General features: G+C 32.5%; 1 protein-coding gene across 1 annotated transcript in view; it reads left to right on the forward strand.

The window, feature by feature from the left end:
* RANBP17 (RAN binding protein 17) overlaps window positions 1-19156 on the forward strand; it is a 328697-nt gene that overhangs the window by 43705 nt on the left and 265836 nt on the right. The window contains exons 5-12 of the mRNA XM_074292053.1: window positions 2100-2165; window positions 5213-5317; window positions 7971-8136; window positions 9101-9174; window positions 11501-11620; window positions 15841-15987; window positions 16202-16374; window positions 16752-16945. Coding sequence (XP_074148154.1) covers window positions 2100-2165; window positions 5213-5317; window positions 7971-8136; window positions 9101-9174; window positions 11501-11620; window positions 15841-15987; window positions 16202-16374; window positions 16752-16945 — 1045 coding nt within the window. The remainder of the gene's footprint in view (window positions 1-2099; window positions 2166-5212; window positions 5318-7970; window positions 8137-9100; window positions 9175-11500; window positions 11621-15840; window positions 15988-16201; window positions 16375-16751; window positions 16946-19156) is intronic.

The raw sequence follows: 19156 nt of genomic DNA on the forward strand, positions 1-19156 counted from the left end.
ACTAAATTCCTAATTGTAATGCTCAATTTTGCAACACCACCCTTCCCTCTTCATCATCAGAATGTTTGATAGGATAAAGATCTTATATCTTAGACATTATTAGAATATCAGGTGCCTCTTCCTCTCCAGTGCCTCTCCCCATTATGTCATCCTTCTTATTACTCTATAAAAGAATCTTTGTATCTGACATTCATTGCTGGATTCTTGGAGATGATAGTCTCATTCAGCCCTAAGGCTAAACCATGGATCCATTTGGTCCCAGTAAATCTCTCCCTTTCAAATAAAATATTAAAAACTCTCTAATCTCTATCTTGCCTCAGTTTCTCCAGCATTATACCCACATGATCTCTGAGTTTCTTTCTTTGCCTATTATTTCATATATTTATTTAATATTGAAATTATTTGATCTTCAAATGTTTGGTAGCATTCATTTCTTATTTTGATTGTTATTCACCAGAGTGTATGACACCATAAGCAGAATTACAGTTTTGTTACCGAAGGACAAGTATTGACACTTATAGCTTGACTAATCAAATATGTTCCCATTGACACTATATATCTAAAAGGACAAAAAGCTCCATCAGACTGCTCCCAGGTTTACAAAAGCAACCAGTGAAGTTATTCTCCTTTACAAGACAAAGGTATTTCCTCTTTTCAAAGAGAATATAAAAAATGTGTGACCACTTGCTAACATTTCAAAGAATTATAGACTCAAATAGAAGGAATTCCAGAGGTCATGTTTTCCATTTTTTTGTTTTACACATAAGGAAACTAAAGCCTATTTGTCCAGTTCACTTTTCAATAGCTCAAAGGCATGCATATTGACTGAATTGCCAATCACAATTTTTCTGAAAGATGATTCAGCTGGAAGAGTCTGTGGTGCATGTGCTGTGATAGTTTTCAGTGGTTATGAGAACCAGGAGAACTCTCTCAAGTGCTTTCTCTTCAGCCAATAGCCCCACCCTGTCAGCATTATCACAGAATGGTTATTAAGCTCCCATCTTCTCCTTGAATAAATATCAATTAGAGGATTAGATTCAGTTAAGTTGTGTTTCATTCTTTGGCTGCTGGTAGTAGATAATACCTGCTTTTGTATCTCAAGAATTGTTTAAGGTTTAGTTTAAGCTACAAATGTCCAAGGATAGTGCATTATTTCACTTGCCTAAAAGTAATGCATAATTGTCAATGTAGCATGACTATTAAAGCCTCATCAATTCATTGAAAAGTGTATTATCAGTGTTAAAGTAATTTTTCTGCTTATTCTATAATTAAATTTTACATTTATTGTATTCATGCTTTTAGTATGTATCTGCAATGGGTAGCTTGTTTTAATGTGCATTTTTTAAATAAAAATTTTGATTTGGAGGAGGTTGCCATAGTTAAATTGAAGATGTTTATATTAAAAATGTTATGGAAACAGTTAAACCCCATACTTTTTGATAGCTACATAATTATCCATATACACTCTAGTATATATGGAAATTTAGATGCCTTGATTATATGCATATTATAAATAAATGTATATGAGCTAATAATACTAAAGAGATTTAAGTGATCATTTTCAGAATTAGATCCAGGAACTTAAATTCATTTACCAAACTATTAATTATTTATTAAACATAGCTTTATTAATAGCCTCCTACATAACTAAAAAAAAATTTTTTTTTCTTATTCAGTCTTCTGTAAAACATTAAACTCAGTTCTGTCAGAGTACTCTAATATGTGTAGAGATCATTACGCCTTTGTTTGTGATAGCTTTTCTTCTTACAAATCCATGTTATCAAAATAGAATCATAAACTTTGAGAGTTTAGAAGAACTAAAATTACCTAAGACTCAGGGAAACAAAGCTCCCATCAATCAGATTCTGGTAGAGACAGAACTAGAACTAAGAGGAGAATGGATCTTAATTGTTCTGGTGTTGGCTCTAGTAAAATCCTAAGAATGAATTTTCTATATTGTGATCACAAATGTATATTTCTGGTTGAGTTGTATAGTGCCAAGTATTATTTCATTTGTTAAAATTGCTTACTTTTACACATTTGTGAATCAGTTTTTCATTTCTACTAGTACTGAAATTTGTAATTTATTTTCTTCCAAGGGTACTGTGGACCACTACATAATAGGGGTGATAATCCTTTCTGAATTAACTCAAGAAATGAACCTGGTAAGTTTTTTTTTTTCTTTTGAAGAAACTATAAAGTTATTCTCATAGTTCTAATCCTTTGTTCATTTTATTTGTGGCTAATGTTTTTTATCCTGCTTTGTTAGGATATTTTTATTGAACACAAAAACTACAGGGTATTCACATCACATTCTTTGTTTATTTAATGAGTGATACAATTAGAGAAAATTATTATTGAAAACACCCACAGCAGTATGTGGTACTATCCAGAACATAGAATTAGCCATGGTCAGTACCCTGTAGGTTTCCTTTTATCTTCTTTGTATATAGTAATACAGTAACCATAAGAAGAAAATTAAATACCCAAGAGAAGCAAACCATCATGTTGCTTATTCTTTTACAAATAAAAGAGAAAAAGGTTTTGGTGAATTGATTCTCAACAATGCTCACCCAGCAGGGTTGATCAAAGCACAGGCCACTTGGAATAGTGCCACCAATGGGCAGAGTTGTCCACCCTGCAGTGGGGATTTTCAGATGCAATGCTTCATACAACAGCTGAGCATACAGTCACCTGCTCCTGCTTGCTTCTCCTGTTACATTGGTTATACCATGAACAAAAGCAAGTTGTGTTTCATAGAAAATAGTCTTATAACAAAAGGGAATGTAGCAACTTGACATAGGAATGATTGGGCTCCTAAATAGGATGTTGCCTGGGGCTATTTCTGTGGTCCAGAAGTCTCTTTGTAGTGAAGTACACATCCTGGAATCATATCCAAATTACTTTGCTGTGTTTTTTACTTAGACCAATCTGGAAATTAGAAAATTACCCCCTTTTTGTAAAAAAGATTTGCTAAAATTGGTGGTGGTGATTCTGGTTTTAAAACAAATGAATTCTATCTTGAAAATGACTTTGATTTGTAGATGGGGAAATAGACCCTGAAAAAGCTGATGCTTGTTTGGCCCTCTTGCCCAAGGCCACCCAGCTGCCACACTATTTCTGAGTATTTTAAAAGACCTGCCTTCTTGTTTCTATGTCCTATTCCTTTATTTAGCGCAGCAAGATAAATAGTTCCTTAAAACATAAGGCAGGCAACTGAGGTTAATGACCATTGTTGTTGTTTATGATGATGATGGTGGTAATGGTGGTGGTGGTGGTAATGGTAGTGATAATACTACTTCAGTATTTCATTTCAAAGTATTTTCTACAAACCAGTTTATGATGGCTGTAGTTAAAAATATTTCCCCCCATTTTATAGATGAGGAAATAGGTCTAGTGAAAGTAAATGATTCATGTGGGGTCATAGAATAGTAGAAAAGAGACTTGAACATAGATTTTTCTGGCTGTATGTATAATATTCCTTCCAACATGTTTCCTCTCATAGTGGTAGAAATCTCAGGCTGAGAATTCAGGCAAGTAGTCATATTATACTATGAATTTTATTCTTCAAATAAAGTAGTTTATTGGAAATGGGTCATTAATAAAAATGTTTCCAAGAGTAAGCCATTATATTTCAAAAAGGTTTGCATCAAACAAAGCATGTGAATCAGCTTGGCAAGTCAATAATAGGAACTCTTTGAGGTTATTTTCTGCTCATACCAAATTTATAATGTCGTTACTATCAACTAGTATTCAATAAGCATCTACTAGGTCTATCATTTTATACTATAAAACTTGGGAAAAAGTCTTAGAAGTTCTCTTGTTATTACTGTGCAGCTAAGGGGCTCCATGGATAGAGCTTCAGAGGCAGAAAGACCTCAGTTCAAATTTTCTTCAGATACTGAATAGCTGTGTGATCATAGGCAAATCACATAACCTCTTTACCTCACTTTTCTCCTTTGAAAAAGGTAGATGGGGCAGCTAGGTGGTGTAGTGGATAGAGCAGCAGCCCTGAAGTCAGGAGGACCTGAATTCAAATTTGGTTTCAGCCACTTAACACTTCCTAGCTGTGTGACCCTGGGAAAGGCACTTAACCCCAATTGCCTCTGCAGAAAAAAAAAAAAAAAAAAAGGATAATAGTAACACCTGCTTTAAAAGGTTATTTTGAGGATCAAATGAGATAGCATTTTTAAGCACTTAGTACAATGTGTGGTGGAGTGTAAGCTACTATTATTATTATTATTATCACGCCCAGCCCTTTCATTTTACAGATAAAATGATGAATAATAGTCCAAGAAAAGATATGAGATTTTTTCAGTTTTACCAAGACTAGAAATTAGGCCTTTTGATTCATAGTTTAGTGCATTAACAACATTTAACTTTGTTTAAATTTCATTTTTCTTCTCCTCTTCACATAGATGTCTTTTATAATCATGCCCACTGTGTTTATCTTGTCCTTAAGACAATAAAACCACTTTGATTATTTTTAACTGGTCACACCACTTTGGTTCTTTCATCTTAGACATTCTTTTTTCCCAGGCAAAAAGCAAACAAAATTTTTTTTTATTGTAGAAATATTTTCCCTATAATTAAAAAAAAAAAGTTATCTTTTGCATTTTAGGACAAATCCAGCATAGATTTTCTGCAAACACATTCTTTTTTCCCTGCATAAGCAGAAGTAATTTTTCCTTTAGATCATAGTTAATGCATAGGTGACTTAAGCATGCATTGGAGACTTCCCTTTCTTTAATGAATTTCATTTTTAGCCTTTCTGCTTAATATCTTTGGTGAAATATTTTCATGGTATTCTTTCACTATAATGAACTTTAACCATTTTGGATAGGATGTAAATGTTTGATAGGATATAGATGTTTTCTTCAGCTTAAAGACACTTAGAAGCAAAGAAAATTATGTAATCTTAACCATAGTATTTATTAATATGCCAATGATAACTATCTAGTTGTTAGAGAGGGATTTTGCAAATGAATATACTTAGATACAGTGAGATGTACAAAAGAAAACATAACTCACAGCTTATTTTTTCTTGTATACTTTTTTCATAAATGTCAAATTGTTGCTTAACAATTTGAACTTGCTAACCTCTGTGTTTAATTTTGATATTATCATTTTTATAACTATGAATTCATATTTTATTTTTAAAAATAATTCCTTAAATAATTTTCTCTATTTTTGTTTGTATTGATCTCTTTAGGTTGATTATTCTAGACCTTCAGCAAAACACCGGAAAATAGCTACTTCATTCAGGGATACATCTCTCAAGGACATTTTAGTGCTGGCATGCTCACTCCTAAAAGAAGTAAGACATTTCACAGTTTTCTGCAGAAATTATATAGCTGCTGTATTTTGGATATTTGCAATTCTTACATAAATTCTAATTTTGTAATTTTTTTCCCCCCCTGAGGCTGGGGTTAAGTGACTTGCCCAGGGTCACACAGCTAGGAAGTGTTAAGTGTCTGAGACCAGATTTGAACTCTGTTCCTCCTGAATTCAGGGTAGTGCTCTATCCACTGTGCCACCTAGCTGCTCCCTAATTTTGTATTTCTAACCCATGCACTAACAGAACATCTTTGTTTTATCATTATGACATTGATTTTCTTTCAATATTAATAATTTGCATTTTATTTATAGGCTGTGGCACTAGGAAATCAAATAGATAAATAAAATAAAATCCATGGATAATTTATTTTACTTCAGTTTTCTTTTATGTGAAACTCTTTTTACTATGACAATTACTAGTTAGTTGCATTAGGTTTTACCTGTTTTCAGATTCCCCTAGTCATCTTTTTGATTAAAGCTAAAAAGTATGAAATGATGTCAGAGGTTTTTATAATAATTGTTTAGCAAATCAAGATTTATTTGATATTTATTACAGTAGTAAAACCAGTAATTGCTAGCATATAGAACTTTAAGATTTGCAAAACACTTTATAAATATTGTCTCATTTTATTCTCAAAACAATCATTGGAAATAGATTTTTTAAATTATTTTTAGTATTTTCTAGTACTAGAAATAGATTTTTAGTGTTATACCCATTTTATAGGAGAGGAAAGAGAAGCAGACTGAGGCTAGGTGACTTGCTAGTAAGTGTCAGAGGTTGGGTTTAATCATATCTTCCTGACTCAGTCTAGCACTTTGGTATATCATCTGGCTTCTAGAATAAATGGGAGTCCATTCAGGTTTTGTGATAGAAGATGGAAAAATCTCTTGGGGATAGTTTTACTAATGCCTGTGTGTCTTCAGGAAGCCATAAGAGTTTCAGAATCACACTCTGGCTCTGTAAATAAGTTATGCCAAGTTGAGGATAACTGTCAGGCCTTAAGCCTGTTGGTGAGTTAGGAACATATGAAGATTTAGCCCAGTGCAGTGGGTAAATGAGAACTTCTTTTCAAAACAACCATGAAGGTGGCTAAAGCAAGTAGCTAGACCTTGGTCGGACATTGAAGACTCCAAGGCCATCCACGGCATCCTAGCCATTGCTAGTCATCTTGCCACTGGAGTTTGATGACTCTGGAGGAGAAAGTGAGGCTGATGACTTTGTGCGGCTGTGCCTCACTTAAATCCAGTTCAGAGGCAAGCCAAGATATCACCCCATGATGTTATTGGTTTCCTTTGAAAACAAAGGACAAAAAACAACATTGTATATAAATTTCACCAATTTAATTCATAATTACATTGCTCTGTGATATTAAGACTTTGTAAGGAGAAGTCTTGTGCTAATTGTTGGCATGCTCAGAACTTTTTTTTTTTTTTTTTTTCATTTGTTTTTAATTTATATCAGTACTCTGGTAGCAAAAGAACTGTCACAAAAAGCTAGACTAATATTTTAGACCTCTACTCTTTTCTTCGCTAGTGGCACTAGAGGATGTTTTGTGAGAAAACATTTTTTTTTTTTTTTATCAACAGTAACCTCTAGGTTAAGCATTCTTCCCCTTTTCTCTTCAAGTTATCCTGGATTCTTTTAAAAGATGAATTGAATTATATTAGTGTTTATGGGTAAGGCACTTCATCATGTATTGAGAGCACAAAGCCAAATTAAAAGTTTTTTCTTTTAAGGGATTTACAGTCTTACTAGAGGGGAAAGAAAAAAGGGGACAATAAAGTGGCAGCATCACATAATTTCAACCTATTTCTGAAATGCAAAATAGAGTCCATCCTTGGAGGAAAGAGGGAAAAGGGTTATCTCATTCTATTCTTTCCTAGCCAAGGGTGTAGGGAAGGAAACATCTCCTGAAGTGTATGGTAGAGTTAGCATGAGTTCCCAGGTGCCAGAGTTGCTTAACCTTAAGCTGAATCCTACCTAGAAGACTAGACAAATGAACTATAGAGACTCTGCTACCTGTTCATTAGAAGGAGTGATGAGAATGACAATCTGACTATCTCATTGAATTATTAGGACCCTCCAGCCTATGTTGCATCTAAAAATCTCTCAAAGAATGGACTTCTTTATTCTTTCTTTTTATGATTCTATCATACATGAAATTAACTGAACTCTTTTTGAACTTATATTTTTAGCCTGCACTCTTAAAGGTAATGAGTTCCATAAATTTGCAACCTGCTGTGTAAAGTAGTACTTCCTTTTATTTGTCCCAAAGCTACTTTTTTTTTTTTTTAATAAGCTCCAAGGAGTGCTAGTTCTAGTATTCTAAAACTGAAGTTAATTCAATTTGAGATCAAGTATGAATGATGTCACTCCCAAAGAGACAAAATAAAAGAGTAAAGATTCAGGATATTGCAGTATAAGTTGAAGAATAGTATTTTAACATTGTTTTGGTCTTTTTCATTTATATCTGCTATATTTAAAAAGCTGTCTTCTAGGGAAAAAAATGTAATAGTGTGTAATCTTTAGAAACTGTAATTTAAGATAAAATTAAAGAGGAGTTTTAGATGGAAGATTTAAAATACTGTTAATTTTTTAAGTAAGATATTCAATAATTTTGAAATTTTTTTAGGTATTGGCAAAACCTTTAAATCTTCAGGATCAAGTTGAACAAAATCTGATAATGCAAGTCTTGAAACTTGTGCTCAACTGTCTTAATTTTGACTTCATTGGCAGTTCAGCAGATGAATCTGCAGATGATCTTTGCACAGTACAGATTCCAACAACTTGGAGAACAAGTAAGAATTGTAGTCGTAGCTGTGGGGATAGTGAACATTAACTCCAAAAAAACCAAAACAAAACCCCCAAAACGATGATAACTCACTAGTTTTTTTTTTTTAATTTCAGTTTATTAATTTAATATTTTTCCAGTTACATTCAAAACAATTTTTTTATATTTTTTATTAAGATTTTTGATTTCTAGGTTCTCTCCTTTATCCCTATCCACAATTAAAGAACCACATGTGAAGTTGTGCAAAACATATCCATAGAAGTCAAGTTGCAAAAGAAAACATAGTTGTCTCACCCTAATGAAAATAACCTTCCCCCAAGAAAAATTAAGGATAACTCATTGTTATTTCTTTCTTGGCATATCCATATCCTTGGCATATCCATAAAGGGATTGAATAGACTTCTCTCCATACACAGCTAAGATATCACTACATAGATACCTTTAACAAAACATAATAGGGTCCTGCCCACTGCTTTGTCTAAAGTTAAATTTTGAAATTCTGATCATAATGTGATTTAGGTATTTTATTTTAAAACAAACAAAAACAAAAGAACATGCCCTTCTCCCTTCTTCCCTCTCCCCCCCCCCCAAAAAAAAAAACTGTTTTAGAAAAATGCTTTGGCTCCTAGTATTTACTAGTGTAGAAAAACTAAAGATTTTCCCAGTAAAATTAACTAGAAAAACTGTTATATTAAAGGAAAATTATTTTGACTAGTTTACTTTTTATCTATGAATTTTAAAATATTTTCCCCAAAACTCTTAGGCCATGAACTAGAAATTATCTTTATCTGTAAATCTCTCCTTGCTAGGTTTCAATTGAATTAATGGAAAAATAATTATTAAGCACTTATTTTTTTGCCAAACACCGTGCCACAATTATTTTATGATGATGTTTATTCAGTAGTTTAAGCTCCTTGGAAGACAAGCATTCATTGAATTAGTGGGATTAGAAGAATTTTTTTTTTTTCCAGTTTTCCTGGAGTCAGAAACTTTGGACCTTTTCTTCAATTTGTATCATGCTCTTCCACCTTTACTATCTCAATTAGTAAGTAAAATTTAGTTATTAATTTTATCTAAAATTAAAGGATGATATATATTTGTTGATAAATATACTCATCTGTATGTATATTTACTTTTTCTGTCTTTATTAAAGTATCCTACTGACAAGTGGCTCTTAATCTCCTACAGCATGTTTCAATTGATTATTTAAATGATTTCCAGTGAAAGTACTTCCTTTTAAAATTTGTTCTGATTTTCCACTTTCCCTCATATTGCTATTTAATCATTTATAATAATTAATCAAGGTGTTCCCACTATATAATCTTTTAGAGATTATTGGTCTTTGAAAAATATAGACATTTGTTGATTAGAGTTTAAAGCATGGGCTAGACAAATAGCAATATTCAGAAACTGTTACGTACATAAAGAGCTGAATATTAAAATATATTTGTTATAAATGTGCATGTGACACATATGTATATTTATTTAGAGAATTGTAGTTTGTAGAAATAGTGCATGTGATCATTATGTATTTAATTATTATTCTAAGAATGAAATGACAGAATGTCTGAACTTCAGAGACCCTTAGAGATGAAAACTGGAATAGTTGACAGTTTGATTGTTTATACTTTTGTTTTCGAGGTTAATCATTTACTACTGAAGTAACATCATATGCCTTGATTACTGATATTAGGACCAAAGTTTCCTATGTGTCAAATTAAATGCATTTGTAAAAATTCAAACATTTATTTACCCATGTTTGTTAGAGTTAGTTACAGCATTGTAAACCGGTGGGAAAAGAATGCAGGAATTAGGAATAATTTGGATTGAGAATACTGAAAGTTGGAGCCAGATCACAAAGGACAGAAGAGCTAGATACTATCTGAAGTATAGGTGATCAGAAACTAAGGGTCAAGAACCCAGATAAAGAGACTTGATTACAAGAAAATTCTGGCATGACTATTTGACAACAATGTGATCATCAGCAAGAAAACAGTGATATTCCTCAACTCATACAAAGAGATAATTAACACAATTGGAGATCAGGAAACTGGAAGAAACCAATCGCTAACAAGGAGGCTATCTTCTACACTTAAAAGTTTTTGTACAACTTGATTTTTTTTTTTTTTAACAGCAGAAATTCAACAGGGAGATTTTTTTAAAAAAAACTTAGTTAACACTTTTATAAATAATTAAAATAAATGAAAGAGACTTTTAGACTTTGCTTTTCTTGTAGCATAATAATTAGAAATACCAATTAAAAGAAAAAGATTTGTAAAGAGATAGCTGCATAATCCTTAGTATGTGAAAAATGGTCCTTTTTCCAGAATAAGTATCTAGTTTTGCTTCCTAACTTCTTCTTCTTATCTTAAATTAATTTACTGAGATCTTTGGTATTCTAGGAATAGGTATCATATACCTTCTTTCTGGAAATAAATAAAGCATTATTATCTATTTCCTTTAAATGAACATATATATGAGTACTTCAAGAAAAGGAAATAGTTCACAGATAATCAGAATTATTCAAAGCATAGTTTTATCTATTTTTGTGATGCTTATGTGATATCAAACATAAGGCATTGAAAACCAAGAAGGGTACAATGTTATGCCTCACATGTATAAAAAGTTTAAAATAATACTATAGCTACCTGCCTCCTAAAATTTTAATGCTTACTTTGCAAAATTAAAACTCTTATCATCTCTGAAGTTGGTAGATGTTCTTTCCTTGAATGTTTTAACTGTGAGGCTAAAGTTCAGAGAACCCATGAAGAGCCAGAGCAAGCCATTGTGTAAACAGATTTAGACATTCATGACTACTAGTCTTTGACCAAATCCTTTCAACCCTACATATTTTTGGTATTTGCAGAGAATATTCTTTGCAATGTTAATTATTGTTTGTGATATTGTTTGGATTTTTCTGTAATTTGATACTCTGAATTTACTCCCTCTCTTATTTCAAAAATGACTTTAGATTTAGATTTGAAATTATAGCAGAAGAGCTAATTGTCCAATAGAAACTTATATTGAGAGGAAGAAATTTAATGATGTTTTAGGTCTTCAGTCTAAAATAAGTCAATTTTTGGTAGGTGTTGTCCATACATTATTTCATATAGGTGTCTTGATCTTTTTTTTTTTATAAACTTATCAAGGTTTTCCTTCTGTTCCCTCTGGTCTCAAGTATGATATTCAATTCTTGCTTCTAATTAGGACTTGCAGTTATATTTATGATTGTTTGGTTATAATATTTACCATTAACACAAATAAAATAATATTCTGTATAATGTAATGGGTACTTAAACATCATGATATATGGTTAGAGTTATTGTTGTTGAGGTTTTAATGATTCAAGATACTCTCGGTTTCTTTTATAGGCACTTTCTTGTTTAGTTCAGTTTGCTTCTGCAAGGAGATCATTATTTAGCAGTCCAGAACGTGCCAGATATCTTGGTGACTTAGTTAAAGGAGTGAAAAGGATACTTGAAAACCCTCAGGTATTTATACAATAAATTGTTATATAGATTTTCTTAAAAATCCCCCATCTCTTCCTGTGATTTCACTGGTATGAGTCAAGGAAGAACTCAAAAGGAAATCTCCACCAAGCCCCACTAGCCCCTTGGCATCCAAAGAAACTCTAGAAAATCACTGCTGTCATGTTTCATCCTATAGAATCCCAGTGCTATTTCCAAAACATGAGTTTTAACAGAAATAGGGGCAAATAGTTTGTTTTAGGCCCTATTATAAGGCAAACTAACTTAGAGTTAGGAACACCTGGGGTTATATCCTGCCTCTGATATGTAGTAACTTTATATTCATGGAAAAGTTACTTAATTGCTGAGCCTTAGTTTTTTTCATCTATAAAATTTGATATCTGTAATATGATTGTTATGAGACTCAAATAAGATTATACCTGTAAAGAACTTCACAAACTTTAATGTGGCATATAATTGTCAACTATTATCTTAAGTTCAAATTAATTGGTATTAAAGCTTGCTTCAGAAGGAACAGCCTCTCTATGTTGAGAACACTAGACTTGGAGTAAAGAGAGTAGTATTCCCCTCTTGACTCCTGCATATTCTAACTATATAATCTTTGTCAAGTTTCTTAATTTCCCTTAACTTTTGTTCTTACCTGTAAAATTTAAATAGTGACACATGCCCTACCAGCTCAGAGTAAATTAGTTTATTTTTGTGCATATTTATCACTTGTATTTATGAATATATGTTTACTAACCTATTCTGTTTCTTGCTATAATTATATAGTAAAGTACATAAAGGAGGGCATAGGCCTTCTTCTTTTGTTATTCCAAACTGTGCACAACATAGTATTAATATCACTCTAAATTTCTGTAGCACTTAATAGTTTGCAAAGTATATCTACCTACATTATCTCTTTCAGTCCTCACATCAATCCTGTGAGGTCAAATCATAGAGACAGAATTGGAAAGAACTTCAGATATCATCTAATTTAACCTGTATGCAAATTTGAAACATCTCTGAAAAGTATCCCTGGTTTGAGTATCTTCAGTGCCTGACAACTCACTCTTTTTGGACAACTCTTATACAATAGGCTGCCTCTGGTAATGAGGATAGTTTGAAAAGTTTTCATGAAGAAAATTCATCTTGGCAAGATGTTAAAGCAGGCAAAGAAACACAGAATGGAATAGAGAGAGTGGACAGGTTTCTCTAGTCTGTAAGTATGTCATTAGCAATGACTTAGGAGTAGGAGAGAATTAAATGTAAATACATTTTCCTTTCCATGCCATACCTTGTCCCAGTGGATGTCCTCCATGTCCAAGACTCTCTTTGCTTTTCTGTTTTTGCTTTAAAATCATTCATCGTTTAGTTGCCCGGTATTCGATAATCATTTCTATGCAGATGAATTAAAATACATATCTATATCTATCTATCTATCTACATATATACACACACACACACATATATATCTGTTGAACTGCAGTCACACATCTTTTACTGTTTCTTTGTTATCTTGAACTACATGTGTAGACATTTCAGACTCAACATGTACAGAATAAAACTCTTTAGTTTTATTCTCAAACTTTCTACCCTTCCACATTTCCTAGTTGCTGTTAAAGACATGAGCAGTCACTCAGACCTACAACCCTGATATAATCCTTGACTTTAAATTCTCATTCACTCCACATAGCCACATTTCAAATCCATTGTCATATCTAATCATTTCTACTTGTATATTGTCTCTCACATATGTCTTTCTCTCTATAAAACCTATAACTTTCATTCAGACCCCCTCATCTCTCACCTGTTCTGCTGCAGTAATCTTATTGGTGTCTCTTTCTTGAGTCTCTCTCCACTCCAGTCCATCCTCCAAACATAGCCAATGTGATTTTTCTAAAACATGGGTTTGACAGTGTGACCCTTCAGGCAGTAAATTGCAATGACTTCCTATTACTTACAAAATCAGATAAAAAGTCATTTGTTTAATATTTAAAGCTCTTTAAAATCCGACCCCTTTCCAGTCTTGTACCAATTTCTTGTATGAGATGCTACATCTTCATGCCTTTGCACTAACTGTTCCCCATGTCTGAAATTTTTTGCTTCCTCACCTAGGTTTTTCTTTCCCTTTTTTCAGCACTCAGACCAAATTTCATATTATATTAGGAGTCCTTTCTTAGTCTTTACTTCCATCCCAACCCCTTCTACTAAGCTGCTAATTCCTCCTTCCTCAAATTATCTTCACATTTTGTATATATTTTATATACTTAGACATTTATATATCATCTTATCCATTAAAATGTGAGCATATTGAGCAAAGAGACTGTTTCATGTCTTTCTTTGTATTCCCATTTCTTAGTATAGTGCCTCATTTATTATCATAAGGCCTTAATAATTGCTTGTTGACTAATTGAATTTAAGGAATGAGTTAAAGCACATGCCTTTTAATCTTTTTATGAGGGAGAGCTACTTAAAGTGTGAAGATTATTCAGCCAACCCACAATTAGAGATTTTGAGGGATTTGGGCCTGAGTTTATTGGTGGGAAAAGTTCTGAACAACATGAATGAATGGGGAAAGGGCAAGGGCTGCTGATTGATTCTCTTTTTTTGGGAAGAGAAAATATGTCAGTTATTGGTTCATGATCAATATTAGGTTTAGCTTTATAATTGACTTAGTCAGTTGTAAATTAACTTATTGGGATCCTTTAGGTCAGTTAGAATATAAGAAGAGGAGATCACTTGAAGATTACTAGATGCAATGTATAGGGTAGTTATATATTCCCTTCCTCTTCCCCCTTCTATATGTGTTCATAAATTTTTTACATGAAAATATGAGTAATAAACTTCAAACACTGATCCACATATAATTAAACTCTAATTTGGCTACCTTTTCCTTACTTTTAGATTAGAAGAAAGATACTGTTACATCCCTGAGCTTTTAAACTAGAATAGAAAATTTTCTCAGTAACTTATCTATATATAAGCAAGAAAGGGAATATAAAGTTAGGTAAAGGTGGTTACATCTGAAAATGAATCACTAACTGTGTATTAGTTAAAATAAATTTGTTTTCTTAATGTACTCTTAAAGCAGTTATTTAAAAAAATCAAGTACATTCCTATTCCCCTCATTTTTCAAATCATTTGAGTTTTATTAACTGTACAATAAGTAAGGCGTGACAGTCTGTTTTTGCATCTTCCTTTTATATTATGTTAAATTTCCATTCTAATATGATTACAGTGATTCATATAACTTAATATTCATCTTATCTAGCTCTTTATGTTGAGATAGAAACCACAACCTCAGTTATAATGTTAATATTTGAAAAAGTGGCATTTTCCATTTGAAAAGAGATCCCCTTTGCCCTCTTGTGGACAGATACAGTTTTGTAGTGTTCAGACTAATTCCCTGAATTCATTGAAGAGTTTCCATTGCAATTTTTAGTGCCAGTAGAAAAGAACGTATTGTGGGTGAATGGTGTGGTATTTTTGCAAGTTTCATTTTCACTTGTGATGTTTTTGTTTTAAAATTACTTGCTATTAAAATACTCTTAAAGGTTACATTGTATTCTGAAGTTGTAGATACTCCTGAAATCTCTGTATAATCAGTGTTTTGGGTATAATTTTGGATAGAAAAAAATTATTACAAAATGGTAGTAGTTATTTGAGCTTATATTACCAGCCACGAATTTATATAAGAGAGAAATATTTGCTTGTTTTTTTCTCTTCATGATGAAACTTAAAAATTTTGTCAAAATCATGTGATTTTACTATGAAGTATTTATCAGTTTTTAGTAATGCCAGTCACAATCAAAGGCAAAGAACATTTATTCAGTACTTACTCTGTGCCAAGCATTGTATTTGATAATTTTGTATTATTCTTCAAGAGAAGTAGTTAGGTGACTCCATGGATAGAAGACTAGGCCTGGAGTTAGCAAAACTTAATTTCAAATACAACTTTAGACACTCTTTAGCTATCTAGAGTTACATGGATTTTCATATTTAAAATGTGTTACTTTTTTTAGACTTCTGAATAAGAAAACAGTTCTATTCTGCAACTCCAGGCATTAAAGAATAACCTGAGGGCACTAAGAAGTAAAGGGACTTTCCTACAGCACCCCCCCCCCCCAGCCAATAATATGGCAGTCAGGTCTTCAATCCAAGTTCTCTCTCATCTTTTCTACCAGATTCTTTATTAACTTTATAGTTATACAGTGTACTTTTTTATGTGTTTCATGATTTAGGGTTTGGCAGAACCAGGAAATTACCATGAATTCTGTCGATTTTTGGCTCGTTTAAAGACTAATTACCAGTTGGGAGAATTAATAATGGTGAAGGAATATCCAGAAGTTATCAGATTGATTGCTAATTTTACAATTACTAGCCTCCAGGTAAGGGATAATTTAATACGCCAATGTTATTTGACTCAAAATTTTAAAAAGTAATCTGAGGATTTAAATTTATACTGTATATTGGTGGGAATATTGATTTTATCCACACCAAAAAAATGCACCTGACTAGTATAATTTTGAATATTTTCATTCTTATCATGGGATAGAGCATAAATAAAATGAATTTTGGTTTATTTGTTTATTTTTTTCATAGCACTGGGAATTTGCGCCCAACAGTGTTCATTATTTGTTAACTCTGTGGCAGAGAATGGTAGCATCTGTACCTTTTGTGAAATCAACTGAACCTCATCTCTTAGATACATATGCACCTGAAATCACAAAGGCATATATTACTTCTCGATTGGAATCTGTCGCCATAATCATCAGGTATTAAAAAATTAAATGATTTTAGTTCATGCCTACCTTTGATATGTAGTGGGTAGAGTACTAAGCTTGGAATCAGAAAATTTTGAGTTCATATTTAGTTTCAGATAATTTAGTTTCAGACACTTTACTTGCTATGTGTTCCAAGGCAAGTCATTTAACGTCTGTTTGCTTCAGCTTCCTCATCTATAAAATGGGGGTAATAATAACACTTAATTCTTAAGGTTTCTGTGAAGATCAAATGAGACTATAATCATAAAATATTTAAGCACTGTGACTGCCATATAATGAACACTATGTAGATGTTAACTATTATTATTGTTTATATATGTAAAAAGTGATTTCATGTATTTGGTTAACTTCTTATGGTACATTTCCAGAGATGGTTTGGAAGATCCACTGGATGATTCAGCTACTGTATTTCAGCAGCTAGAACAATTGTGTACTGTCAGCAGATGTGAATATGAAAAGACATGTGCTCTTCTTATACAATTATTTGACCAAAATGCACAGAATTACCAAAAACTGATACAGTCATCTACCAGAAGACCCATAGATATATCAGTTCAAGAAGGTCAGTATCATCTAATTTGACTCTTAGATTAATTTCAACTACTTAAATTATTTGTAAAGTTTCATATACTACTTCATATACATTAGTTATCCTGAGTCACTTAATCAAATGATATTAAGCTCTCTACTATTCTAAGGAGCCCTATTTTAAAATAACTAATTTTCAATAATTCTACATGGAACAACTAGTATAGTAAGTCCATCCATATCCATTTATAATGAAGGGTTCTTGGTTCTAATTTAGGAATGATTCTCCCATTTATTTCTTTGTCATTGGTTTGGGAGTGAATTCTGAGAGAAATGGATGATATTAGTTTGTATGCATTCCCTTATTTCCCATCTCAGTTCTTTTTTCCTTTATCCTTAAAAGGGTAACACCTTGCACTTTTAATTTTACTTATTTTTTCAAAACATTTTGATATCTATTATCCAATTTGGTTTCATTTGGTAAATATTGAGAAAAGTCCATTGGATTTAACAATTAAGGAACATTGTGAAGTGAAAGCACATTTTAAGAAGGATGTTGATAAAATAAAGGGTCCAGGAGAGTGCAGCCGTGATCATGAAGCATCTCAGGTTCATAACATATGATGTGTGGTTGAAGGAAATAGGGATGTTTAACATGTAGAAGACTTAGAGGGAGTATGATAACTATCTTCATGTTTCTGAAATTCTATCACATGGCAGAAGTCTTCTCCTTGTTTCTTAGCAGCACTGAGTTAAAACTTCTTAGAGGAAAATTTAGCTTTGAAAATCTTCCTTACAAATTAAAACTACCCCAAAATAGAATGGACTTACTCAGGAAATGATTGAATTCCCTCTTTCTAAATGTCTTCAAGGAAAGGTTTAATGATTTCTTGTTGAATATTATAAAGAAGGAATTCATTTTCAGGTACTGGTTGGACCAGTGACCATGAGATAGAATGGAATGAAGCTAGTCACTGTGCTAACCCTGGGGAATATAAACAGATCAAAGGCCCTACAGTCAAAGGGCTCAGATTGTAATTCAGACATGCAACATCACTAGGAGAACGCAACTTCTGGGTGAAAGGAAAACTAGATGGTCCTTAAGGTATATCAGTAATGTGGATGACAAGTCATAGAGTATCCTGAGAGTAAAGTATTAGGGCATATGGCCTGAAAACCTGAAGGACACAGGGCTCTCAATGCCTATTAATTGGTAAAAGTTGGTGGTCTCCCATTTTAGGATTGTAATTGTCATCTCCTTGCTTGCTCTTAGATATGTAAGTATCCATGTCCTTTGGACAGTAGGAGGGGGGTGGGCGGGGGTGGGGGGGACTGATTGTTACAAAGGAGAAATCTTGGACATATCTAGACAGCAGTAACTAACTCGAGCTGGGATGGATTTCAAAAACTGTTGGTTCGGCCCTCCAGATTCAGTGTTTCATTTCATTCAAATAGTGAGATAGAATATCAGTTTGAAGGAAATGAACATTGAGAATTAATGAAGAGATGAAGGAATAGTGTGGTTCATTTTTTTAACTATAGGAACAGAGTCTGTGGGGAAAATTGAGAAAGAAAAAGGGAATGCTTATCAGGGCCAGCTCTTGGAAGAGATAGAGATGGAATTAAGAAGAGGGAAAAGCTCTTATTGAAAAGAAAAGTTACCTTTTCTCTTAGCTACCAATATAAAGAAAAGGGTAGATATGGAGAGAGATTTTGAGGCATGGGATAGAGGAAAAGAAGGGGTTAACAGAAGATGACCTCTGTAGAAATAGCTTTTGCTGAAATATACTTGAAAATGTTGAAGGCCAAGTAAAGTTTGGAATAACCTTTGAGGGTAGTGGACTAGACTATACCAACAGTAATGAATACAATAAGCTTATTGTATTCATTTTGTTAATTACAAAACTAGTGTGCTCAAGGGTTTTAAATGATTTGCTCAAATTAGTTAATTGCAGGCCTAGAATTAAACTTAGCAACTTGGGCTCTCTCCACAACATTGGACTTTTTCCATTTGTTACATCTACAAAGTTGTAGTTCATTTTTTTTTTGGTCATTAAATATGAAATTTATTTTTACTTTTTCTAATTCTCATATTTTAAATGACAGCAAGTTAGTTCTTTCTAAGTTTATACAATTCACTATACTATTATTTTCTAATAATATTCTACTGTTTAGTTTTGTGATCTCCTGGCAATCTTTCATGATATCTTTCCTGGTTCTTGTGCACCTGTGATAAAAATACTAA

This window comes from Sminthopsis crassicaudata, chromosome 2 (assembly GCF_048593235.1).
Source record: "Sminthopsis crassicaudata isolate SCR6 chromosome 2, ASM4859323v1, whole genome shotgun sequence".
NCBI lineage: Eukaryota > Metazoa > Chordata > Mammalia > Dasyuromorphia > Dasyuridae > Sminthopsis > Sminthopsis crassicaudata.